The following is a 26,722-nucleotide window of genomic DNA, read 5'->3' as shown; positions in this document are numbered from 1 at the left end:
AGGTTGGTTACCCCTAGTAGAACTCTGTTTGTTATTTTTTTCAAGCCTCCTATAGCATCAGATTGAGATGCTAAAATTTATATGCCCACCGTGAATGGATATGATAATGTTTCCAATTTCATTTTCCATTAAGGCAGATTTTGTCCTCATTAATATTGCCCTTGAAGTTTTTCCTTATAAACTCCCAGAGTCATATGCGATAACACAGCAGATGGCAGCTATTGGAGAAAGGCGCTTGGTGTTTCTTCTTTCACTGGTATTTTCATCCGAATGAGGAACCTTCAGCCTCACAGACGCTCCTCCGAGGGTTACACAGGCAGAGAGGGGCTGGCTTAGAGTCTGCTGCTCAAAGGCAAATGCAGGCACAGCTGTGACTTTATTTTTATTATTATTTTGCGGTACGCGGGCCTCTCACCGCTGTGGCCTCTCCCGTTGCGGAGCGCAGGCTCCGGGCGCGCAGGCGCAGCGGCCACGGCTCACGGGCCCAGCCGCTCCGCGGCGCGTGGGATCCTCCCGGACCGGGGCTCGAACCCGCGTCCCCCGCATCGGCAGGCGGACTCGCAACCACTGCGCCACCAGGGAAGCCCATGACTTTATTTTTTAAATAATCATCTTGCAGCTCTAAGTGTGTTTTTGTTTGAAGGCATGTATTGAGAAGTAAACATGGGCCTATACTTCGTTGCATGTCTTTTTACTTTCTTTTAATTATACAACTAATCTTATCCAAAAGCAGAGTCTGCTGAGCTCTCGGATGGTCCCTGAGAATTACCCTTTTCTATGTCATCTGAATGTCTTAATGTGGTTTGCATTAAAGTTTGTTTAGTGACACATTGGCAATAGGGAGAAACGTTAGAGTCACTTCAGAATGTAAAAAATGTAAGTACGATTTCTTCAGCTACGTTTTGGAAAGGCTGACATTTTAATAGAAAACCGTTTGGGCCGGATGAAATGGGATAACGTGTGCAAGAGCTTAAGCCCCCTGTTCCCTGAGCATGTGGCATTCAAAGACTTGGTTCTGTTTGTTTTTAAACTCGTTTGACAACTGGAAGTACCCAGGAGAGAGGATGTCCCTAAAACTAGCAATTTCTAGATTCCGAAAGATAACTCTGAAAACTTTCCAGAGTTCAGTTTCCAGTGGAGTTTATACTTTATGCTTCCATTTGAGTCCTTTCAGTAAGTTATTTTCTATTGTGGAAATATTTTAGGCTTCCGTATAAAATCCAGAATAGTAAAATTATAACATTATACTTAATCTTTTTGTGCCGAAAGCAAAACATGTAAAAATTATTAAGTACATGGATGGGTATTACATTACCTGGAAGAGGTCATTGTAGTCAGAAGTTTAAGGTTAATGAAGTGTTAAATTCTTTCAAGATATTTTTACATTCTTTATGCTTTCTAAGCCTACCGCTTAAAAGAGCTTAGCATCATACCTTTGATAACAAACAGGACATTCATAATAAACAAAAGACTATTTCCCTTTTTCTTATCCTGCTTCAAAAGAAAAAAAAAAGTGAGGAGAGAAGATAAGACTTTCTAATCAAGCGTAAGAAGTAATATTAATTGTCACAAGAGCTTACGTGCAGGCTTTTATTTGCCCTGAGAAGGGTTTGAGATAAATTCTGAAATATCCCTATCAACAAGTGTTTATGAAATGGGTGACTCTGTTATTTCAGCTTCTCTGTATATCATGGAAGCTTTAGGATTTGTTACTGGCTTTAATATCAGAATCAGAAAAAATGTAAAAGCTCTGTTTGTTTAGATTCATTTCCAATTCCATCCAGTCTTGAAAGGCTACAGAAGCTTCACGATGCAGATGAATTTGGGGAAGTTATCATGTTCATTTTCCTTTACTGTCAAGCCCAACAGTAAATGTTTATACTTCCATGTGGCCCTTCTATTAACTCTGTGTGGTTCCTTCCTGATATTGTCCTGCCCCGCTCTGGTGAGCTAGGCTGCTTATCCAAATCCTGTGTAGGGAGGGAGAAGGGGTAGAACAAAAATTTACCAGCGATTTGATGCCAGGGAAAGAGAAGGATCGATAAAGTCAGGGTAGAAAAAGCCGGGCCCAGCCAGACAGCGACAAGTCTTAACAGGGATCCGGTGGACGGACTAGTAGTTAGTGGTTCCTTTACCTGAATGTGAAATGTCACCCGCGGCCCCAGGCAAAATGAGCTCTCTCTTATTTGCTCCCTGGCACCCTGTGTTCTTCTTTTATAACATGCATGTGACTTGGTACTTATGCGATCAGTAAATCCCTTCCGCACCAAATCCCCTGTCCTGTTCATCCCTTTCATTCCAGTACCTAGCACATAGTACATGTTCAATAAACACTTGCCAAATGAATGAATGGGAAGGGGAGGTAGCGTATAAATGGAATTAGCATTTCTTCTACAGTTACGGGCTAGCTGTTTTCATGCTACATGTTTTTCCACTTAACCTTCACAGCTTTACGAAGTTTTGTTCCTGTATGAGAGAAAAAGAATCTCAAGTACAAAGTTGACTCACTGAAGATCTTGCAACTGGTCACCTGTATTTGAACTCCAGTCTCTTACTCTAAAACCCATATCTCACATACCGTATCGTCTCTCCAAAGAAAGAGCCAGTCCTTCAGTTTGTTTCATTACATGAATATTTAGCATGTTTTCGTATGGTACCACATTTGGGGCAAGGGTTTAGTGTGTGACATCACAGCACAAGGATCTCTGAGTTGATAAGTGTGAAATGGATGTATTTACCCTGATTTCACTGAAGATACAATTTGTGTAAACAACAAAAGTTGAAACCAAAAATATTTTGGTCTTTAAGAATGTCCTTGACGTTTTAAGGGTAACGATCTAGTAGGAGAAGCAGACAAGCAAGTAGACGGGCACGATTCTCTACAGTGAGCACTGTTAGAGAGCGTGAGACTACCTGCTGAGGTGCCTCACCCAGGCGGGCCTGACAGACGTTTGAAGGAAGGGTAGTTTTTTGCTAGTGTATCGCTATAGAGCCTGTGTAGCCTCCGAGCAGTATCCTTAGCTCCATATGCCTGTAAACCCTGGGACCACACCAGCAGCCCACCCTGCAGCCAGAGGCAAGGTGACTGTGTCTGGTTCAGAGATCAGCGGGGCCAGAAGCTGGGAATCAGGCCTCCGGATGCAGCAGGCAGGTGAATGGCTGAGCAGCCTCGGGGACTGGTCAGAGCGCGGGACCACGTGTGTGGACGTGCTGGGGAGCGAACCCTGCCAAGCGTGTCCGCGGCCGTGCGAGCTCTTGTGGGTTTTATGTAGGACGCGTCCTTCCCTCGCTGTGCACCTCAGCCAGGGGGTCCGGAAGCTCGTGTAAGTTAATGTAGGTCTGCAGTGTGAATGATCTCCCGTCATAGATGGCACAGTGCGCATTCTAAACACGCATAAATGATGGCCCTGACTGGCCTCCGCTTGACTCCAGACACAGTGACCTCTGTGCTGTTCCTCAACGTGTACAAGATGACCGTGCCCCAGCGCCTTTGCACTTGCTTTCCTTCTTCCCGGAATGCTCTTCCCACAGAAGAGCATCTCCTTTGTGTCTCTGCTCACATGTCCCCTTGTTGGAAAGACTGTCCCCGGCCACCCAAGAAAATACCAGGCCGTGGCCCGTACCTCCATCATCCTCCTTACCCTGCTTTGTTTTCTCCATGTCCATAGGACTACCTGACTTTTTTTTTGCTTTATTAACTGTCCCCTTCTTTAAGATTTATTAGGACAGAGACTTTATTTAGGCCACTGAAATTTCTCCAACATCTAAAGAACTGTCAAGCCCATGGAAGGCCCTCAAAAATTATTTCTTAGACGAATGAGTAAATAAATTGTATCTTTGTATCTCTAGCACCTGACATACAACAGACAGCCCCGTTATATGTATATACTATGTGATATACAGTCTTACAGCTGAATACCCTAGTACAGTTTTGACCCGATTCTCTCTGTTAGAGCAGCGGAGTCCTGTCAAGTTCGTCTCTCCCAGCATGCTCCCCTCCTGCAATGCGAACTCCCAGACTTCACTTGAACCCCGTGAAGGGCAGCTCACCAATTCGCAAGGTGGTCCGCTGTGGCCTCACCCCAAACTCGAGTTTCCAGAGCTCCAGCGAGCATAGTTGAGCCTGTTGCGCCGAACGCCAGCCCCCTTGCTGCGGAGAGCTTGCGTGTCCCACACGGAGCCCAGCACAGGGTGGGGGCGCCGGCCCGCTGTTGGCGAAGGCGTGAGTAAACCCATACATTCCGGAGGGAACAACGAAGGAAGGATTTTCTAATTTTAATTTTCTTAACTTTGCGGTCGGTCCTAAGTTGGATGTGGCGGTCATAAAAAGTACACGTGTTAAGTTCGCTCGTGTGTGTGTGTGGAACTGGGGATTTTATGCACGTCATGTGGAGCGGTGCAGGGCTCCTGAGTGCCCCGAGGGGACGCAGGTTCCAGGGGGAGCAGAGCCACTGGCGGGTGTAGCAGGGGGTGCCGGCTGCCTGTGGGCCCAGCTTGAGGCCCGTGGGCCTCCCCGGCAGCGCGCATTCCCGTGCCCGAGGCATCAGCCGGGAAGACGCACGTTTCTCCACGATGAGTCGGTTTTTTTACATCCTTCAGTGGCTTTCCATTATCTGCCACAGGGTAAAATCCAAACTGAGCCCGGTCCGCAGGGCCCCTGGCAGCGCAGCCTCGCGTCTCCTGTGGTCACTGTCCCCGACCCCGCCCCCCTCTGCGCTCCTCCTCCTCCTCCTCTGTGCGTGAAGCGCCCTCCGTCCCACCCCCTCTGGCCCACGCGGCCCCCACGCGGTCGCTGGTCCGCGGTGGGAGCACGCAGTCTTCTCCAACCAGTTTTCGTAATGCGTCTGAGACCCTGCCCCGCCCTCTCGTAGCACGTTTCACCTCGAATGGCAGGTACGTAGCTCATCCGTCACTCCTCTCCTGAGCGTTTTGAGACGTAGCGGTATGTTTCTCATCTCCCTGTGGCGCCTTTAATAATAACAAAGAGAGGGATCGCTTGCATTTGTGTGTCTCTGCCCCGGGCACCGTGCTAGAGGCCTTTCATACCTTCTCTCAGATCTTCAAAGGCGCCTTGCCAGGTTGGTGTTCTTAGTGCCGTTTTATAGGTTAGGAAACGGAGGCTCAGAGGAGGGAAATGGCCCAGCTAGGGCACCGAGCGACTCAACATCAGTCACACTTCAATCCCGGGTCTGTCCGGAAGGAAAATTCATGTCCACTCCTCTGCTGGCTTCAGGGCTGCGCCTCGTGAAGGAAGTGCCATACTTACAGCGTGGAATCGTATTTCTTATATTCTTCCCTTTTATGTGTCTCTAAGTGTAACAATTATTAGAGATCTTTATCGAGAAAATGTTTATTTGCTGTATGAGGTTCTAACACACACACGCGCGCGCATACACACACGCGCGCGCGTACACACACACGCGCGCATACACACACGCGCGCGCGTACACACACACGTACACACACATACACACACACACGATAGGTGACTGACTGATGCTGTAACTTTTTTTTTTTTTTTTTTTTTTTTTTGTGGTACGCGGGCCTCTCACTGCTGTGGCCTCTCCCGTTGCGGAGCACAGGCTCCGGACACGCAGGCGCGGTGGCCACGGCTCACGGGCCCAGCCGCTCCGCGGCACGTGGTTTCCTCCCGGACCGGGGCACGAACCCGCGTCCCCTGCATCGGCAGGCGGACTCCCAACCACTGCGCCACCAGGGAAGCCCCTGATGCTGTAACTTTTAAAAAGCTGAACACCAGATTGGGGGTCATTCAACTCTGTCTACTTAGGATTCAGCTCAGGGAACAAATGATTTTTGTGACGTAAATGCATAATCTGTGTGTTTTTTTCCCTCCAATAGACAGGCAGAATTTTTAAAGTGTCTTAAAACCCCAGATTTACTTAGCATTTCCATCTGACTTCAGTAGCTTATCGTGAACCGATTGGTGATATTTCATGTTATCCCAAATGTGAAGAGAACGCTTCATTTCATGGAAATACAGTAGTAAAAGCCCTATCTACTCCCCTGGTGATATCACAGTAGGGTGAATAGCTATGAAAAGGAGGGGGAAGTCTTAGTACTGCTTTATTTTGAGCATAAGGATATTTCTCATACATTAACAGACTCATTTATGATTTCCAGATGTTTTTGCTTTTATTTAATGATGGTGCATTTGCTAAAATAAATTTCCAGTTATTCTGAAAGAAAATCTCATGCACAGATCTGTGCTACCTGAGAAATGTGTTTTGAGGCAACACTTATAATTTTATGAGAGAGGAGAGTATGTCAGTGGTTGGGTTTACCCAGTGCCAAAGGACAAGGTATAAAAGACGAAATTTCAATGCAGTTTTTTACACATAAAATCACTTAGTTAGGGCTTCCCTGGTGGCGCAGTGGTTGAGAATCCGCCTGCTGATGCAGGAGACACGGGTTCGCGCCCCGGTCCGGGAAGATCTCACATGCCACGGAGCAACTAAGCCCGTGAGCCATGGCCGCTGCGCCTGCGCGTCCGGAGCCTGTGCTCCGCAACGGGAGAGGACACAACAGTGAGAGGCCCGCGTACCGCAAAAAAAAAAAAAAAAAAAAAAAAAGACGAAATTTCAATGCAGTTTTTTACACATAAAATCACTTAGTTAAAACAGCAGCCTTTGCGGGAGAGTTTTCCCGTACCCCAGACATCCCAGCCTGGTGTGCATGCCACCAATAAACAAAACCAAGAAAACAAGCCACAGCTGCATATTTGTAAGATATAAATTATGCATCACTGACTTGCCAGCTCTTGCCTTTTTACTTAAAAAAAAAAAAAAAAAAAGTGCTCCCTGTGTAATTCTGGCTCATTTCCAGAGTGTGTATTCCTTACTGCTGAGCTGCTAGACACCAGACCCCCTTGCTGTCTGAATTTGCGCAACAATGCATACCCAGAGCTCCTCCGTAAATAGTCTGTTGTCCCCACACTGGAGGCAAAAACAACCACAGGAAATCTGGGAATGTGCAGCTGGCCCCGCTTAATTGATCTAAGCCTGCAGGGCCAGCAGGAGAGCACACGTGTGCACAGCCTCCGCTCCTGGCCCTGCAGCGCTGTCTACCTAAGGGGCAAAGCAGTCTGCGTGCAGGAGACACCGTGTCGCTGCTACAGCCTTGACAACGGCACCAGCTGCGTTCGGGGGTTTTGTTCGCAGTCTGGAGAGCCCTGCTCCTTTAAGGAAACGCAAACTCCTCTTCCCCCCTCCCTGGCCCCAGTCAGTGACCATCCAGACTGTCAGCTGCCAGCACTTATCAGGAAGAACAGCCCTCGGGAAACATCTTGTCTTTCTTCCAGAAGCAAAGTCAAAGGAGCGTAGACGGCGGGTCGCGTTCTGCGTGCAAGTGGCCAGCGACGGCCTCCGGGGGGCGTCAAGCCGTGATTTCGGTTTGCGTGCCGGGGACGCCGGCAGCCGTGGCTTGCGAGGTTTCCTGCAGCAGGAGTGGAATCGCCGCGGACGTTTGGGGGTTGTGATGAGCGGTAGAGATTCGGAGACGCTGTGCTGTTATTGCAGGGCCCCACCATGAAGATCCAGGAGCATCCCGGCCTGCCTGACGGCAAGCTGCAGAGGACTCCAGAGGCTGATGGCCAGCAGGAGGGCTTCGTCTCCCGAGCGCCCGAGCTGGACCTCACCGCGCTGTGTGATGAGAAGAGCTGGAAAGGTAAGGTCCTCTCATGTGTGGGTGACTTCCTGTTGGACAAGCATATGTAAATTAGCAGAAAGGAGAAGCATGCTGGATGTGTGGGTGAGCGCGAGAGCCGTGTGTGCAGAAGTGAACCCCATTTGTAAATGACTGAAAATCCTCCCCCTGACACGGCAGGGTGTCACGTTCAGTGTTGCCAGGAGTCACTGCAATCTATGAAAGAAGATGTGCTTATCCTTATCCTTTATTATAGTGTCACCTTGCAGTCTTTTTTTTTTTCCTCATTTTGACTCTCCAGGGGTGCTGATGTGTGAGTGCCTTTTTCGCTCTAGGAGTACAAGCTGAGTAGTAGGGAAACGGTGTGCGTTTAGGGTTTGCCAGCCGTGTAACTGCTTCCCCCCCGCTGCAAGCCCACCGTGCATCTCCTTCGTTAAGCCTCCTCCCCATTTTTCAAGATTATTTTGATCTGCTTTGATTCTGTGTTTGTTTTCATGGATAGAATTTTTAAATCCAGGTTAGCAAACAGAAGGAATTTGCTTATCCAGAAAGCACTGAATAAAAGTGCTTCGTCTTGAAAGCCTGTAATACGTTGCTTTAGATTGGTTTTTCTACGGATTTTTGACAAAAATGTTAGACATTTACTTCTGCAGAAGAAGAGGGTATCCTCATCTCGTCCAAACTGTATTTCAGGGAGGATCCTGCCGCAGTTCTGTCGAGCTGCTGTCCTTCCGTTTTCCATGTGTCTGCATCCAGACATATCAGTGTTGTGTCCAAAATAAGTGCCCATCTGCCTCGAGGCCGTATGTGTGTTTGAAGGCTACGGAGAGGGAGAAATTGTGCTCCTGAGTTCAGAACAGCAGCCCGATTTAACACAATGACTTAGCCGAGAATGACAACTATTGAAAAAATCAGTCTTTTTCAAAAGCACCTGAGTGTCTTGTCTTCTGCCTGCCCCTTTTTAACCAAAAAGTATTCATTATGTTAATGATCTTAGATGAAGGACCAAAAGATGATCTAAAAAGATCACAGGTGAAAAATAGTAGCACCCATGATGCTCCTTGCATCCAGGGCTTTAGTGAAACAAAATCGAACTGTTTTTTTCCTTCTAATTGTCCCTCTTTGCAATCTAAGAAACATGTTCCAGTTCTTTTTGTTGTTGTTTTGTTTTGTTTTCCCCGTGGATCTGAGATTTTGTCAGATCTTCCCAGCTCAGAATACGTCCACTGGGGGAAGAATTCAGGGTTTTTTGTTTTGTTTTTAAGCGATACGTTCCTGGCTAATGTTTGTTGTTGTTCTTTTGTGTACTTTGAAATAATCAGGTGTGCTTTTAATTCATACATTAAAAACAACCTTACCACCCCACCAAAAAAGTCCCGTGGTAGCCAGTGTCACCCAGATAAAACAAACACAGTAGCCAAAATAAATGCTATATTTGGGTTTCAAGAATATGGTCTCCTCATATCATTAACATGCAGCTCTAGATAAAAACTAGGATTTTCGGTCCGAATTCAAATTGGCCGCATTATCTTGACGAATCATCGAGGAAAGGGGAAGGTAGAGTCCTCCTCCTCCTACTGAAGTGGACTCAGGTGTTGGATCATTTTTACTTTGGTGAATCATAGATGTATAGTCTCTGCCAGCACACTTGAAGAGGCTAAATGTAAAGCTGAAAAATCTCTCCAGAGTGGGTGCAAGCTAACTTACTGTTTCCTTAAAACTATTTCATCACTTAATGTAAAGAACTTTCTGCCAGATAAAGAATAATATGAAGGGACCAGTATTTTATTATATTTTGTATTGGAAAACTAGATGAAATTTTTAAAGCTTATGGCGAGAAAGAAATACAGTTTACTGTGCTTGGGAATGTGAATTGTGTTATCCATGTAATTTATGAAATGAGTTGTTTTAACTTTTTTTTTTTTTTTTTTGCCAATTACTGCATTTGTTATTGAACTTGCATATCTCAGAAATCTACATGGATTCATTTCAAGGCTGTTTAGGTCATTTGGTTACTGCTTTCAGTATATTTATATATACATTCATCTATTTTAAATGTCCACTTCACATTGTAGCAGCAATATAGCTGTAAGTGTAGTCAAAGGAATTTTTGCATAAAGCGTGGCTAAGATGAGAGCAGTCAGTTCAGTCCCTAAAATATCACCTTTTTCTCTAGCTTCAGTAAGAAGCAAAATGGTGGCTTTCCAGTAAGGAATTAACTTCGCACTGATTTGAAACCAGCGCAACAAAATATACAAACAAAAGCAGTAGTTACCGAAGCCGTGTGAGCCAGTGTCCACCGACAGGTCTCCGTCACTAGTCTTCGGACCACCATGCAGTGTAACCCCCTCTCTTGGGTTCGCTTATTCTCCGTCCCCAAGCCATAGTTCATCTTCATTCACAGAATATCAGGGGAGACAGTACCTAATGAGCAGGCAGCTGGTAACGCTCTCCGCCCTGTACGCTCCCACATGGAAATGATGTTCTCTGGCTTCTGCGCATATGGTATCAGGGAAATAAAAAGAACAATGAAACTGATGATAGGCTCCATGGCACCCTACAGAGAGTGACACCCTCTCAGAGTGAAGGTAGCATCACGGCCTGGTTGTGCTTGCTGACAGATAAGTCATACACGCTTGATCGTTTTTTCTTGTCTACGTGTAGCTGTGTATCAGGGCACATTATTTGATCTGTCCACATGACAGCAACGTGATCGTCACTGTTACTAGGGTTTCCACTCTCCAAAATTAAATGAATACACAAATCAAATGGGCTAGTCTTCGTTATTTCAAGTCCTTGAAAGTTACCTAATTAGAATGTTCCTAATCAGCCAATTCACGCTGATTTGGGGATACCCCTTGCGGAAGTACCGAGATGTAAACACTCGGTTACTCTGTTAGATTTGTCCTGGTGAAATCAGGTTTCAAAGAACATTTTTTAAAGGACATGAAATACTTCAGATATCTTATTCATCATTTACTGCTTATCAAAAATAACTGTAGAAAGGAAATTCTCTAAAAAAAAATGATAGAGAAGCAAGAGATCTTACAATGGAGCCGTCCCATTATACAGCTAAGAAAGCTGAGGCCAAGAGAGGCAAAATGACGCTTCAAGATCACTAAGTCTCCTGACTTCCACGCGGATGCCTCTTTCTAAGCAATGCCAGTTCAGCATCGCGGCAGGCGGCGGGCCGTGAGGCCCAGAGGCGAACGCGTCCCCAGTTCAGATGGTGGCTCTGCCACTTACCCAGCTTCGTGGGCAAGGCAGTCAGCATGTCTCAGTTGGGGCCTCAGCTTCCCTGTCTTGTCATAGGTGACACAGTGCCTCATAACGCAGAGTAACTCCAGAAGTATCTACGTAGTATGATTTTGCAGGATTAAACGAGCTGACGTGCGGAGGACTCAGCACGGTCACTTGAGGGGCACTGAGTTAGTTGATGTTGTTTTCTTGTTTGTTTTAACGTTTTAGCTTCTATTGGAGTAGAGCCGACTAACAGTGTTGTGCCCGTCTCAGGTGCACAGCCAGGGGACTCGGCCACACGTATACACGTGTCCGCTCTCCCGCAAACTCCCCTGCCAGCCGGGCTGCCGCATAACATTGAGCAGAGTGCCCTGTGCTCTACACTAGGTCCTTGTTGATTAACCCTTTTATTTTTTATTATTTTATTTTATTTTGCGGTACGCGGGCCTCTCACCGTTGCGGCCTCTCCCGTTGCGGAGCACAGGCTCCGGACGCGCAGGCTCAGCGGCCACGGCTCACGGGCCCGGCCATTCCGCGGCACGTGGGATCTTCCCGGACCGGGGCGCGAACCCGTGTCCCCCGCATCGGCAGGCGGAACCCCAACCGCTGCGCCACCAGGGAAGCCCGGTTCTCCATTTTAAATATAGCAGCGTGTACATGTCAGTCCCAAACTCCCTAACCATCCCTTCCCCCATCCTTCCCCCCAGTAACCATAAGTTTGTTCTCTAAGTCTGTGAGTCTGTCTCTGTTTCGTAAATAAGTTCATTTGTATCATTTCTTTTTAGATTCCGCATATAAGGGATGTCATAGGATGTCTCTCTTTCCATGTTTCTCTTTCTCTGTCTGACCTACTTCACTCGGTAGGACAAACACGCACCCCAGTGTTCACTGCAGCTCTGTTTCCAACAGCCAAGACACGGAGGCAACCTAAGTGTCCGTCGACAGAGGGAGGGATAAAGAAGATGTGGCCCATATATACAACGGAATATTACTCGGCCATTAAAAAGAATAAAATAATGCCGTTTGCAGAACATGGATGGACCTAGCTGGTGTTATTTTGGATGGATGGCTACTGAGTTTCCCTCTAACTCTGATAGTTAGCGAGACTATTGGAACAATTTAATAGGACAGCCATTGTTCTAAGATGAAATCTTGGAATTCTAAGGGAAATTTTATGAAAGGATTCCCCCAGTGAAGACCCCTCACCAGTGGGGCTTCCATGTTTCCGTGTCTGGGATGCGCAGGGACCTCCAGTGCTGCTGAGCAGCCTCTTGGGAAAACAGTGCGACATCATGACAAGTAGGAATGACTCTAAAAAGCATACACACAGGTGGTAATGAGACATGGAAGACATCAGCTCCCTTAATTCTGTGCAGATTTCTTGGAGATGAACCATCAGTAGTCAATTTTCTTTGTGTAGTAAATGGATCCAGCCCGCTAAGCAGAGAGGAGCTCTGTCCCAGCAATCACGTTAGCATTAGTCAGAGTTGTTTCCTCTTCCTGCAGTGAACCTCCTTTATTTCCACGTGTGCTGTAGTGTCTGAACGGGAACTCCGCCAGGATGTCTTCTTTCTTATTACTTAGGTAGCAAGCATACAGCTTTTATCTCTGTTATTTCTGACCTGCTGTGATGTCAGCTAAGCTGGGAGGATTACTTTTTTTAATAGATGTGCCATAGTTAAGCCCAGAGTTCTTTGTGACCAGACACATGGCTGAAATCAAAACCACCGTACCCAGGGGATTCCGGTCCAGATACGAAAACGCTTTTGTTTTATGTGGTCCTTTAAGATGCAAATCCAGTTTGAAGCCTCAACACTTTTCTGTTTTCCTTTGGATAATTGTCTTGCAACATCCTTGTCTGTTTCGTTGCTCTAGAATTACTGATTAAAATATAAAACACTTCCCAAGCGCTCAGTTGGGAATGGTCAGCGAACACAGTCTCAAACTGGCTCTCTGAGCAGGTAGGTAACGCATGGGACGCACTCTCACAGACCTCGGGGTTGTTCTCGCTTCGTTCTTGTTATTCTGAGTGCCAACTATCAAAACGTGCGATGGCCTTGTATTCCGAGAGCGCTTCAAACTGAAACAGAGGAATAGTTGGTCTCACTGATTCTTTAGTTATATTGAACTATGTATTACATGTAATACATGTAATATAACTCTTGAATAGGAGCCTTAAATTATAAGACTGTATAGAATTAAAGAGAGAAAAAGGAGAGAGAAATCATTTAAGCATTTCATGTTGCATAGGTGAGAAACTTCTGTTCTATCTGCAGCTAATGATGAAACATACCTTTTTATTTTGTGAAGGTTGAAATTCTTTTTTTTTAACATCTTTATTGGAGTATCATTGCTTTACAATGGTGTGTTAGTTTCTGCTTTATAACAAAGTGAATCAGCTATACATATATCCCCATATACCCTCCCTCTTGCGTCTCCCTCCCACCCTCCCTATCCCACACCCTCTAGGTGGTCACAAAGCACAGAGGTGATCTCCCTGTGCTATGCGGCCGCTTCCCACTAGCTATCTGTTTTACATTTGGTAGTGTATCTATGTCCATGCCACCCTCTCACTTCGTCCCAGCTTAGAAGGTTGAAATTCTTAATGGTCTTATATTTCTCATTTTTACATAAGTGAATTTCCTAGAGATTATCATACCAAGTGAACTAAGTCAGACAGAGAAAGACAAATGTCATACGATACCACTAATATGTGGAATCTAGAAAAATGATACAAATGTGCTTATTTACAAAACAGAAATAGACTCACAGACATAGAAAACAAACTATGGTTACCAAAGGGGATGGGAAGGGATAAATTAGGAGTTTGGGATTAACAGATACACACTACTGTATATAAAATAGGTAAACAATTGTAAAGCAATTATACTCCTATAAAGATGTTAAAAAATAATAATAATAAATAAATAAAATAGATAAACAGCTAGGACCTTCTGTAGAGCACAGGAAACTATATTCAGTATCTTGTAATAACCTATAATGGAAAAGAATCTGAAAAAGAATATACGTGTGTGTGTGTGTGTGTGTATATATATATGTGTGTACATATATATATATCTGAATCACTTTGCTGTACACCTGAAATTAATATAACAGTGTAAACCAATACTACTTCAATTAAAAAATAAACAGAATCATACAGTAAAAAATAAAAATTTAAAAAGGGGATTCAAGAAACACCGTCACCCATAAGCTAGAATTTCTTTAGCCATGTACTTTATATACACCACTGGTGACACTAGGAAAATGGCACATTTTGTCTTCTTGTCAGTGAAGCCATGGGTCGAGAATGGAGCCCCAGAGGACAGCTGCGTTGACACAGAGGCGGCCTGAGGGAGGGCCTCATGTGACTCACAGAGCATCAAACAGGCACCTGATTAGTGTTTTGTAGTTAACTCAGGATCACTGTAGATTTTTTACTGGAGACCCGTTTGGTTCACGGTCCCAAACACATGCTGCTTTTGCAAAAATTCTGGCGCACAGAGACCGCAGCGTTCAAGCTCAAAGCAGAGGTTAGTTGTAGTATTTTTTTTTTTTTTTTTTTTTTTTTTTCAGTATGCGGGCCTCTCACTGTCGTGGCCTCTCCCGTTGCGGAGCACAGGCTCCGCGGCCATGGCTCACGGGCTTAGTTGCTCCGCGGCATGTGGGATCCTCCCGGACCAGGGCACGAACCCGCGTCTCCTGCATCGGCAGGCGGACTCCCAACCACTGCGCCACCAGGGAAGCTCAGTTGTAGTATTTTTTAAGTGACGTTATCTGCTAGATTCAGACAGGCTAAAGGGCTCCGGGACCTAAAGTAACACCTTTTCAAACTGGGTTTTGATGAGGAGAAAGGTCAAAGTAGACAGCACACCCATGCCAACATCAAGAGCAGACTCCGTTTAGCCGATGCCCTCTGTCCTCACCAACCACCGAGCCCCTCCCCCAGGGGTTTTGCTCCTTCGCCGCTTGGCAGTGAGGTGATTTGCCTGCTGCTTTACCGTTCGACTCATCTTAACCCTTTCCCTGTCCTGGTTCCATTGATTTTAGTCCTTGCAGAAAATTACTCCTGTCTTATGAAATATCATGAACTAGACGATGTCGTCTACTCAGTTTAATAGTTCCATTTTCTGCAGCTTTATACTACATTTTTGTTATTCTTCTAGGAATTGGCTTTCCGCTCACCTTCTCCTTCCCTCGTACGCCCTCACCTCTCAATCCGTTTTCGCTCTTTCCCATTGGCATGTGCAGAGCTGCTCGGACCTGAGCGGCCAACAGCGCCAGTACAAACAATGAAACAACTCCTGTTCGTCTCCGGCCTCAGCCCTGCCTGTCTACCAGCATATTCTCTGCTGCTCTTTAAGACTCGATAGGCCAGACTCTGTCTTTAACATGCTTTCGTTTTTCACGGTATTTATAGCATCATCTGTGTTACCAGGTAACTTGGCTGTCTTTAACTTTTGAGAACCCGTGGGCCTCATTCCACAAGAGGTTCATTGTTTTAAATTTCTGTGCCTATAACTCTCCTGCTGTGCTGTGGGGTTTTAAGATTTTTTTTAAGACAGTCACCCTTGTCCTTGAGGCACCTGGCACATTCTGGGCCGAAGTGCTGTCCTGGAGGGTAGGAGGAGACGGAGTTTCTACACTCAACCCTTGTCATTGATTAGGTATTCACTCTGGAGTTCTTTGGGTTTCAGTGTCCTTATCTGTGATCTGTTGGATTGAATCAGTAGTTCTCAAACCTGACTGCACTTTGGAAGACTTGGGAAGCTTTTTAGAGAGCGTGTGTTTGCGTGTGTGTCTCTCACACATATGTGGCCCCTCACCTAAAAATTCTGCCTAACTGGGTGGTGTAAGGACCTGTACGTTAGGAGTTATTTATATTTCTTTCTGTGACCCTAACAAGCAGCGAGGTTTGAAAAGTCACCAGGTTAGATGATGTATGAGGTTTCCACCAGCTTTAATGTTCCGTGATTACAGTATGGTCTTTGGAAGTAAAATACTGAGTAAGCACTTGTTTAAGATAGTTTTGTAGATTTTAGAAATACTTTGATAGCTGAAGGAGCAATTGTTCCATGATTCAAACTGTGGGAATCCAAGAATTTAAGATCATGGCCAAATTCCAGCCTTGCGTAAATCACAATATCCACAAGTGTATTTAAAGCATAATCTTTTCTTGTTTTTTTAATGAAGGAGAGTATTACAAATGAAACACCCTACATCATCTGAGATCTATCCTTAAACTATGTCAGATAGGATTTTTTTACTGAGGAAAGAAATACATTGAGGCGGGTCCTGCAGTGAAAGGACATAAATATCATCCTTTTCCCTCCCAAATGACAAATCAGGATTTTGTGCTAAGTCTGGTTTTTTTTCAAGGTTGTCTGAAATAATTCATACTGATTTGTCCTTTATAAGGCATTCTTTTTTTCTTTTTTGACTAATTTTATGCATGTATCTTACTTTAACTGTAGTCTTTTTTTTTTTTTTTTTTTGCGGTCCGCGGGCCTCTCCCTGCTGCGGCCCCTCCCCTCGCGGAGCGCAGGCTCCGGACGCGCAGGCGCAGCGGCCACGGCTCACGGGCCCAGCCGCTCCGCGGCACGTGGGATCCTCCCGGACCGGGGCGCGAACCCGCGTCCCCCGCGTCGGCAGACGGACTCCCAACCGCTGCGCCACCAGGGAAGCCCTAACTGTAGTCTTAAGTAGCCTCTGAAGTTTCAAGCGCAGAGCATGTATTTTAAACATGCTAAATCCTAACATGCTAAGCAGAAGCACACGAAACAGCTACTGAATGACCTCAACGGAGGGCGTAAACTCCTAAATCGACGGGGTCGCACAAGGTTAATGCGATTCCGTCGTGGTTTCAGGGAGGGATGTCCAGCCGTGATGCTAAACCCCTCCCTCCCAGGCGTAACGCCTTCAGATGGAGAAGTTATTATCATCCGCGATCTGTGGGGAAGGTTGGAAGCACACACTGCTTCTCGGGGCAGCCCTGGCACAGTCTCTTTTGAAGGCAAGTGAGGATGGAGACCGAGGGTAGACGATGGCCGTCGGTTGGATTTGCTGACTCCGGTCAGGGCGTAGTGTCCCGAGTTACAGCCTTCCATCTAAAATGTGAAACTGGGAATCCCACGGTGGTCCAGTGGTGAGAACTCTGCGCTTCTACTGCAGGGGCCACGGGTTCGATCTCCGGTTGGGGAACTAAGAACCTGGAAGCCGTGCAGCACAGCCAAACAAAAAATGAACAAATAAATAAAACGTGAAACCCTCCAGTGCCTCCCAAATTCAGTTCCTCGTGATGCATTCAGAAAACAAGCGTGCTCTAAAGAAGAGTGTGGCCCCCTTGCCCTTGATGTCTTCCAGAGCCCGCCCCTGCTCTCTCCTCGTGGCAGCAGGAGAGGGTGCCCGCCGACGAAGCATGCCTCTCCCCGCAGGCAGGGCGCCTGATCCGGCAGCTCCTGGATGAGGACAGCGACCCCATGCCCTCTCCCCGCTTCTACGCCTACGGCCAGAGCAGGCAGCACCTGGACGACACGGAAGTGCCTCCTTCTCCCCCCAATTCCCATCCTTTCATGAGGTACGTGTCTCTCTGTTGCAGGTGCACAAACGTTCCATCCCTGTAACATTGGAAGACCTAGGAATGTCGCTGGTGGCTGGTAATTCTTTTCACTAAGTCATAAGTATATGGAGGGACCCATCTGAAATCCCTCATCCTAGTGCACACTCGCTGTTGTAATTTTTCACTTGACCTGCGGCCCAGCTACTGCACCATCAGCTGAATCTCCATTAGCACCTCCTTTCCAGAGCTCTCTCATCTTTAACCGTGAGGTCCACCGTGCACATTTCAGTCCTAGCTTTGCCAGGCGTAAAGGTGAGCTAGAGAAGATGGGACCTATTGCAAAGGCAGGACACGCAGAGCTCAGGGTCACAAGGTGAATTAGCAGTCAGCTTTCTTTTATTCGAGAGGATAAACACGGTCTGGACGGTCCGCCCCCCCCCCCACCACCACCCACCCCTGCCTTCCCCTTGCCGCAGCCCTCATCCCCAGAGCCCCTCCCAGCAGGCGGTGACTGTGCCTAGGGAAGCTGACCCCGCACCGTGCCCCTCACAGGCGACGCAGCTCCTCTCTGGGCTCCTACGAGGACGAGCAAGAGGGCCTGACACCTGCCCAGCTCACGCGACGGATTCAGAGCCTTAAGAAGAAGATCCGGAAGTTCGAAGACAGATTTGAAGAGGAGCGGAAGTACAAGGTGAGTGCTTCCTTCCCTGGCTTCTCTCTGTCCCCCCGCCTCCCTCGATGTGATATATTTGAGCATCAGCGGCTCAGGGAAGTGATAAAGGTGAAGGGAATTTCCTAGGGAATCTCAAAACAAAAAGGCAATGAACACCGGGTAATAAACCCTGATAAACCCCAGACGTCATGTCTCAGCATTTTCCCTGAACAGGTGTTTCCTTACCAAGGAATTGAATGCTTTCCTCAACGTCTTGCAAATTGGTCGGTGAACAGGGATGGGAAAAATCATCACATGAAGTGTTTTGTTTGCCTAAAACGTAATGCAAGATTATCTTCTAAAATTTTATTAGTGCTGACCTCATTCTACTCCCAGCTCTGTCCTTTAGTAGTTCTCACAAGAGTGGCAAAAAAAGGCATTTTTCGTGGTGGTTGTAGTGCAAAATATCGTGCACCCCTCTGCTTTCTATCCTGTTAGCCTGACACGTTGAGCCCTACGAATAAAGGAAAAGAGGCCATGGGCCTCATAGAAGTCCGTGATCATAAAAATCCAGAATTTTGCCTCTGAGGAATTCTTTGAAAGCATCAAAAATAACCAGATAGTGTTGAAAAATAAATAAACAACCAGATATAAAGAAGGATAATGGAATCCCACCTGTGGGGTTGCTCTGATTAATCACGGTTCATTTATTATTCCAGTGGAACTCAACTTCGCCTTCCTGTTTAAAACAAACTGATAACTCTTCTTCTTCCTGCCCCAATTCCAAAACACTTACTCAAGATTTCCTTTTCTCAGCCTTCCCACAGCGACAAAGCAGCCAATCCAGAGGTGCTGAAATGGACAAATGACCTTGCCAAATTCCGGAAACAACTTAAAGGTAGGTAAAGGTCTAGACCTATGGTGTGGTCTCCCGAGAACAAGCCAGGTGCAGAAGCTGTGAGCTCACCACGTGCTGAGTGCCACCCACTGCTAAAATATGCCAGGAAACACAAGTTTCTTGAAGCTGCTTCCCAGGGCTCTTAAGTATCCAGGGCACACTTTCTCCATGTCTTCCCATGGCCTCGGTCACTGGGAAACCCAGATGAGCTAAGATGCAAATCCGGCAGCATTTTTTTTTTTTTTACTTCCCTAAATCACCAATATAAGGATGATGGTTTCAACTCGAAGCACCTGTTTAATCCAAGGCTTTATTTGCTATGGAATTAAGACACAGAACGCAGACGGATATGAGAAGGATTTGGTCCCTGTCCCTCAAAGCGCTTGCTGGCTTTTAGGACACAGAGTCGTATACACAGTAGCATAGAATACAAAGTGAAAATCATTCCAAAATGAGGTATATACGTCATACAGAAAAAGTTGGCCAGCATTTGGGCGCTGGATCTGCAAATACCTGTAAACGCTAAGGGAATCCGTGTAGGAAGACATTCTTCTCATCCTGAGAACAGCAGACAGGTTGGTCGTGGCTAACGCATGGCTGTTAAAGAACTAAAACTTTCTCAGGAATTAGGGTTAGGAAGTCATACCAGATAATCCAGGAAGACATCATCGTTTTTCTTGGGTTTAACACAATAACCCGGGGATTTCGACTCATATTATAATTAGATACTTGATGGCGGGGGAAAAAAGACAAGCTAAGCAGTCGTTAACAGCATAGAACAACAATCTGGGTTCAGCAGGCGCCGGATCCCATACATCACCCCCGAATCTGTTCTCGTAGAGTCAAAACTGAAGATATCGGAAGAGGACCTAAGCCCCAGGGCGCGGCAGCGAAGCTATACTCTCCCTAAGAGCTTCGGCTCCCAACTGGAGAAAGAAGATGAGAAGAAACAAGAGGTGGTGGATAAAGCCGCAAAGCCCAGCGTCGGAGCCACACTGGGGTCCATCCAAAGGAAGCTCCAGGAGAAGCGCGCGGAGAGCAGCCGTCCTGAGGACATTAAGGTGTGATTCTGTGGAGGCCCCGGGCCGGCCGCCAGTCCTAAGCATTGCAGGCAGCGTGGCAGGATGGCAGGGCTTGTCCCAGGGTGTCCCAATGGGAAGGGTGACAGGGCAACACCTTTTTAAACCTCCCACGCTCCGAGACGTCCAGAGGAGCAGGTAAAACGCACTCAGTGTTTTAACCGTGGGTACTTTGGGTTTGGACTAGAGGCTGCAAGCAGGAGACCCTGTCGTGCGGGTTGCAGAATGGGCTTGTTTCAGTCGGTAGGCAGCGCGCTGAGTCTCTGAGGAGGGAGGATTGGAGACAAGCCTTTGGGAGCGTGTGTCCCGTAACCGTGGTCACTGCCGGAGCCGGCGAGCTAAGCCCCATGCGCCTTGCGGCCTTGGCTTTACCCCAGTCCAACGTGCCTTTGCCCGCTGCGTGGGGGATAGGAGTACTCATAGGTGGCGATTCTGCTGTGCTGTCTGTGTGTCCTGTAAGACACCAGGAATAGCTAATTCCTAGCTTTGGATCGAGCTAGGGAGAGCTGTTGTATAAACATTCTCTTTAACCTGACCGTGGGAAATGTGTGAAACTAAGTAAAGAAGTCGGGACGTTCACAAATGTTTTCCCCTTTCTCATTTCTCTCTCCTTGTGTTTATACAGGATATGACCAAAGACCAGATTGCTAACGAGAAAGTGGCCCTGCAGAAAGCTCTGTTATATTATGAAAGCATTCATGGACGGCCGGTACGTGAGTGCACGGAATTTGCTGATTGGGGTGAATTACCTGGCTTTAGAAGTGGATCTTCTATGTTCAGTATTTTGCAGATGAGGTTCCCTGATGTTTAGATGACTCTGTATTTTCACCAGAAGCAAGCTTTCGGAAGGCTAAACCAATGACACGAGTTCCACTATCTAGTAGGTGCTAAATTTAATTAAGCTCCAGAGAAAAATTAGCTTGCGACTCAGATGCGGTCACTGGTGTCCTCCTTCGAGGGGAAAATGGTGGAGGGGGATATAAATCGGTGCACAGAGCCCTCGAGTGAGGAGGCGTGCCTGCCCCTCTCTCCGCCCGCACAAAGCCATCATCGCCGGCTCTAGGCATTCCTATCCATAAAAGGAAGGTGCTAAACGAGAATGATCTGCCCTAAAGTTCAGTTTCTCTGCAGTGCCGTTTGCAACCTGCGTTGGGAGAGAAGTTCTAGCTGCCATCCAGAACCAAAAGTGTGAGGGATCCAAAATATGTCTTTGGAAGCATTTGAGGCGATTTGTTACCCAGCGAGAGCGTTGATTGAATGTTCGTCGTTAGTCCTGGGGGAGAGAGTAGCATGACAGCCCTCTCCTCCATTCCTCAGGGACCTCGTAATCAGATCGCCCCGTCAGTGACTCTTAGTAACCTTCCGTTAAGAATGTTGTCAAGAACCCGACAAGACACGTTCTTAAGAGCAGGTGTGAGGAAGCGTGAAGTGTGTGTTCACAGATGGATTTTTATGCCACCCAAATGCATAGATCTCTTTTCCAGTCTCAGCCATAGCTATGTAATGGAGAGAGTCTTTTCATCAAAAATATGCTCTTTCAGATAAAGAAACTTCGAGAATAACGCACTAGACTATCAGATCTGTGAGGGCCGGGATTCTGGGTTTTGTTTACCTAATGGAGAACCTGGTCCTCGGCGACCTAGCACAAGACCTGACACAGAGCACGTGCCCAATAAACTGTCCGTTGAATGATCCTCCGTGGTATTTTGGTTCTGAATTTATTAGGTCTAAATTAAAAACCAAAACCAAAAAAAAAACTGGAGCTGACGATGATTGATTTTGCTGGCCTGTCCCTGCAGTGGAAAAATACTGGTGCCCTGGGATAATGGTCATGTTTCAGGCCAGGTTTTGTTTCGGACTTTTTAAAGGCGTTGAACCCAATAGCAAATGCTCTGGAGCTCTACTGCATTGTGAAACTTGGTCCTTCACCTCTGGGGTATTCAAAACTTGTAGAGATGGCACTAAACTTCTTCTAACAGCGAGAAACCCCTTCTCCACTCAAGGCCTCTCCTCACGGCCACCAGGCGGGCCTCCGTGAGGGAGGTAGGACTTATGTATCTTCCTTCTTTCCATTGTGTGGATTCAGGTTATGACATAGACAGACTCCTTTAAAGACTTCCTTGCCTGTCAGGCCCGAGATCTCTCGGCTGAATACTAGTCTTTACCTTACTGTCAGCGCAGGGGTGTGTGTGCCATGGTACTTGTTGCTCTGAGTTGGGCACAGAGTCTCTCATCCTGCCTGCACTGTGGCAACATGCAGACACGAAGGTCAGCAGACCTAGATTCAAACCTCCGCCCTGCTGACCCTGGCTCCGTGACCCCGCTGCTTAGGTAACTCTCAGAGCCTCAGTGTTTCGTCTTCATAATGGATGTCTGTTACGGGTTGTCATGGAGATTAAATGACATCACACACACACACACACACACACACACACACACACACACATTTACCTGTAGGCTGTCTGGCGTTGAGGAAGTAGAGCAGAGTGGCTTTGAGGAGAGATGGGTGGGATAGGGTTCACTTCTGATACAATTATATGTTCTGCCTTCTGCTGTCTACTTCTTATTAAATGATTGAATCAGGAGAAATGCACATTTTTTAGCACTCTTATCATTAGGAATATGAACTATTAATTCGTGGTCCTTTCTTTCATCATTCTTTTAGATGAAGGAAGGACACTTCTGGATCTGGACTCTAGCATCTCACAGGGCAGGGGACAAATGCTCTAGGAAGTTCAAGTGTCTTTTATTCCTTTTCCCGAGTCGGGCTGTCTGCCTGTCTCTGGAACGTGATACTCCAGCCTCCTCAGGAAAAGCAGAGTTCACTTGATATCTGGCCAGTCTGAAAATCCAAGAGTGAACTTTTCATTCTTAGATCTGTGATGTTGCCACGGACCCTGGACTTATAAATGCGAAAAGTACATATACTTCCAGAGCTAAACTGTCATTCCAAACCCCGGGTTTTTTAGAAAAGCAGATGCTTAGAGCCTGATGGTTTTTTTTTCGGGCCTCTCACTGTTGTGGCCTCTCCCATTGCGGAGCACAGGCTCCGGACGCGGAGGCCTAGCGGCCATGGCTCACGGGCTTAGTTGCTCCGCGGCATGTGGGATCTTCCCGGACCGGGACACGAACCTGTGTCCCCTGCATTGGCAGGCGGATTCTCAACCACTGCGCCACCAGGGAAGCCCGAGCCTGATGGTTTTTTGCTGAGTCTACAGATTCTGGTATAAAAGGACACAAACAGTCAAAATCACAGGCCACGTGTTCTGCTTCTGTACATGTTTTAATTTAACAAGGCTGTTTGCTCTAACGGGACACCCTCCAGACAGACCGACACATGTAAGGAAAACAAAAACACGCTCACTTACACACTGGCACATAATTCCCTATGAATTATTATTGAAGTGTGTCCTTTTCAGCATTTGAGGGTCTCATCAGAAGACCACGTCACAGAAGTCCAACAGACAGCTGCAGCTCCCCGCCGTACCTTCTTTGCAGACCCCGATGATGGCGTGGAGGGGAGACAGTGAGCGACTTGCTCACAACTTCTGGGTTCTCATTGATATATTTTAATCTTTTGTTTAAAAACCCGGGGAACTAACAGGACCCTAAGCGCACCATGTTCAAATTTAAATGCAAATTCTAAAGCCACATGTAAATACTGTCATTTGTTTATCTGCTGTTTGGGATTATTTGATCTGATCTTTGCCCAGTCAGCCTAGCACTGTTATCTGATAGTGAAGAAGAGAGGGTCACCCTTTTCCGACTCCACGGGCCAAGGATGCAGCCATCATGAGAACGCGTCTCGTTTGTCTTCTCCCACTAGTGGTTTTATGACTCAGAGACGCCCCTCCATACACAGATTCAGACCATTTTTTGTTTTACTAAGGAGATTTGATATATTTTTCTGAGACTTACAGAGCAACCAAATAGGGTCGTAAGAAAGAGACTAGTAGACGAAGAGTTCTTTCCATCAAAAGCAAAGATTGAATGGAAGGTGTTGCCTTCACCCATTAGATCTTCATAGCTAGATGTTCCCGCTGTCTTGACTTGGGTGTAAACGTGTATCTTAGTCTTAACCCTATTTCCACACATTGAAAGCCCCTCAGAGCTGCCACTTAAATGAAAATTTAAATAAAGGCTTGAAGCAAGAAGAGGGAAAGTATGTTGGAAAGACAATACACGATAAGCTTGGCCTAAAGTCATTTTTAAGCAATTATGGATCATGACGATTTTCTAATTTGAATTCTGCAGTTTACCAGTCAAGAAACCGAGACTCAACCTCACTGGCTCATTGAAAGGGCTGTTCTTGGTTAGGAGTGGAATCCCTGAGCAGCTGATGACTCGAGAATAAGAGATGGGAAACTTCCGAACAGTTTGCCCGTGGTCCACTTCATATCAGCGGCCCTTTTATTTAACACTTTAACCAGGGTGCTGCTTTGTTTTTCTAACTCTTGGTTAGATTTTGGCTCTGCTCACAAATCCAGCACTGATAATTACATAAGACATGGCTTTAGGAAGGGTGAAAATTGTATTGACTTTTGGTATCACCAAGCCTTTGGCTTCAGACATTTATCATGGAAATAATCCTGGTGTAAACCAAGTAGTATTCTTTCCATCACCTCAGACCTAAAGATCATGGATGGTTTTGGTGTTTAGATACTTCCATCAAATGCGAGCATTAACTTCGGTAAAATCATGATAAGTTTTGACTCTCCATAGTCAAAAACTGGATTTTATCAGATCTCTCACAGGTGATTAGCTCTGAGGGTCATTCATTTTTAAAATGAGCAATTCATAGAAAATCTAAATATCAGCGTTACAAGCCAAATACAAGCCAGCTATCCTCTTCATCTACTCTAACTAGAAAATTTGGTTTTTGAACAAAGAGTTAGAAAGGAAATTGATTCTGTCACATTTGCCAAGTCTGGCTGATTTTAGCAGTAAGTCTCCTTCCAAAAATCCAAAGTCTACTTTTATAATCCAAAGAAGTTTCTACAGTTGACCCTTGAATAATTCGGAAGTTAAGCATTGTTCAACCCTCAGCATAGTCGAAAATATGAGTATAACTTAGTGCCGGCCCTCTGTATCCATAGTTCCACCATATCTGAGGTTCCGAATCCATGGATGCAACCATGTAGCAGATCGGGTAGTAATGTAGTATTTACTATGGAAAAAAATCCGCGTGTAAGTGGACCCGTGTAGTTCAAACCCATTTTGTTCTATGGTCAGATGTAGTAATAGGATGCTAGTCTGCAATGGGGAAATGTTGGCTCCTTATTACTTTTATTTTTCGCATGTCTTTTGGTCACTAAACATCTGTTGTTTATCTTACGTAATATTTCGCCACATATCATGGGTTGAAAATTAAGATGTGCCTTAATCTCATCTGCAATACATTTAATGAATACATCTTGTAGTAAAAAATAAATTATTTCATGTGTTCCAGTACTAAATTTTGTCGTTTTACATGTGAGGTTGTACAAGTCACTTATTTCTATTCCTCTCACTTATTTGTGGCTACTGTTGAGCTTCTGTTGAAGTATAACATGAATACAGAAAAGGGCCTAAATTATAAATATATATGTTGATGAATTTTCACAAAGTAGACAAATCCACGTAACCAATATCCTGATCAAGAAATAAAATGTGGGGCTTCCCTGGTGGTGCAGTGGTTGAGAGTCCGCCTGCCGACGGAGGGGACGCAGGTTCGTGCCCCGGTCCGGGAGGATCCCACGTGCCGCGGAGCGGCCGGGCCCGTGAGCCATGGCCGCTGAGCCTGTGCGTCCTGAGCCTGTGCTCCACAACGGGAGAGGCCACAACAGTGAGAGGCCCGCGTACGGCAAAAAAAAAAAAAAAGAAAAGAAATAAAATGTGGTCTGCCCTCTGGAAGCCCTTCTCATGTCCCCTTCCAGTCAATACCATGACCTTCCACCCCACCAACAAAAGCCATTCTCTTGACTTCCAACGTTATACATTTGATTTGCTTATTTTTGAACTTTGTATAATTAGAACTTTACAGTACGTATTTTTAGGTGTCTGGCTTGTTTTCCTTGGCTTTATTTTTGTGAGGTTAATCCATGATGTTGCATATAGTTGGGTCCATTCACGTTCTTGGCTGTGTAGTGTTCAGTTTCAGAACTTATTTGTTCTACTGTTGGACATATGGGTGGTTTCCAGTTTGGGGTTCTTATAAATAGTGCTGTTATGAACATTCTTATGCATGTCTTTTGTTGAACTTAAGACCACACTTGTTTGGTGTGTACTTAAGAGCGGAATTGATGAGTCATATGTTTAGCTATAGGAGATACTGCCAAATAGTTTTCCGAAGTGTTCCACACTTGCCAGCACTGAGAGAGAGTTCCAGTCTCTCAGCATTCTTTCCGACACTTGACACGGTCTGTCTTTCATGTCAGCCATTGTGGTAGGTATGTAGTAGTGATGCCTGTGGTTCTACCCTCACTCTTCTTTTGTATGAAATAATTCCTGTGTTCCCTTCCAGTTATGAAATACCAAATTTAAAACTCCTTTTAATATGGTAGATAGTAAAAGCAAGAAAATGCCGCCTCTTGATATTTTGGTAACAGGAAGAGACAGAAAGAAGTGATTATTGTTATTGCTGATGACAGAAG

General features: G+C 46.0%; 1 protein-coding gene across 14 annotated transcripts in view; it reads left to right on the top strand.

Annotated features, from left to right (window-relative positions):
- The window catches only part of FAM13A (family with sequence similarity 13 member A), a 358,502-nt gene that overhangs the window by 314,300 nt on the left and 17,480 nt on the right, over positions 1-26,722 (top strand). For 13 of the 14 annotated variants that reach the window (XM_067035488.1, XM_067035487.1, XM_067035490.1 and 10 more), the window contains 6 exons: positions 7,536-7,683; positions 17,266-17,479; positions 18,014-18,152; positions 18,930-19,011; positions 19,852-20,072; positions 20,716-20,799. In XM_067035488.1, the coding sequence (XP_066891589.1) occupies positions 7,536-7,683; positions 17,266-17,479; positions 18,014-18,152; positions 18,930-19,011; positions 19,852-20,072; positions 20,716-20,799 (888 nt within the window). Of the gene's footprint in view, positions 1-7,535; positions 7,684-17,265; positions 17,480-17,500; positions 17,559-18,013; positions 18,153-18,929; positions 19,012-19,851; positions 20,073-20,715; positions 20,800-26,722 lie in introns of all 14 variants that reach the window. The other variant, XM_067035492.1, reaches the window with a different exon arrangement.

The sequence above is a fragment of the Kogia breviceps genome, chromosome 6 (assembly GCF_026419965.1).
Source record: "Kogia breviceps isolate mKogBre1 chromosome 6, mKogBre1 haplotype 1, whole genome shotgun sequence".
NCBI classification, from domain to species: Eukaryota; Metazoa; Chordata; class Mammalia; order Artiodactyla; family Physeteridae; genus Kogia; species Kogia breviceps.
Note: the sequence above shows the minus strand (reverse complement) of the source record. Positions and strands in the feature narration are given on the sequence as shown.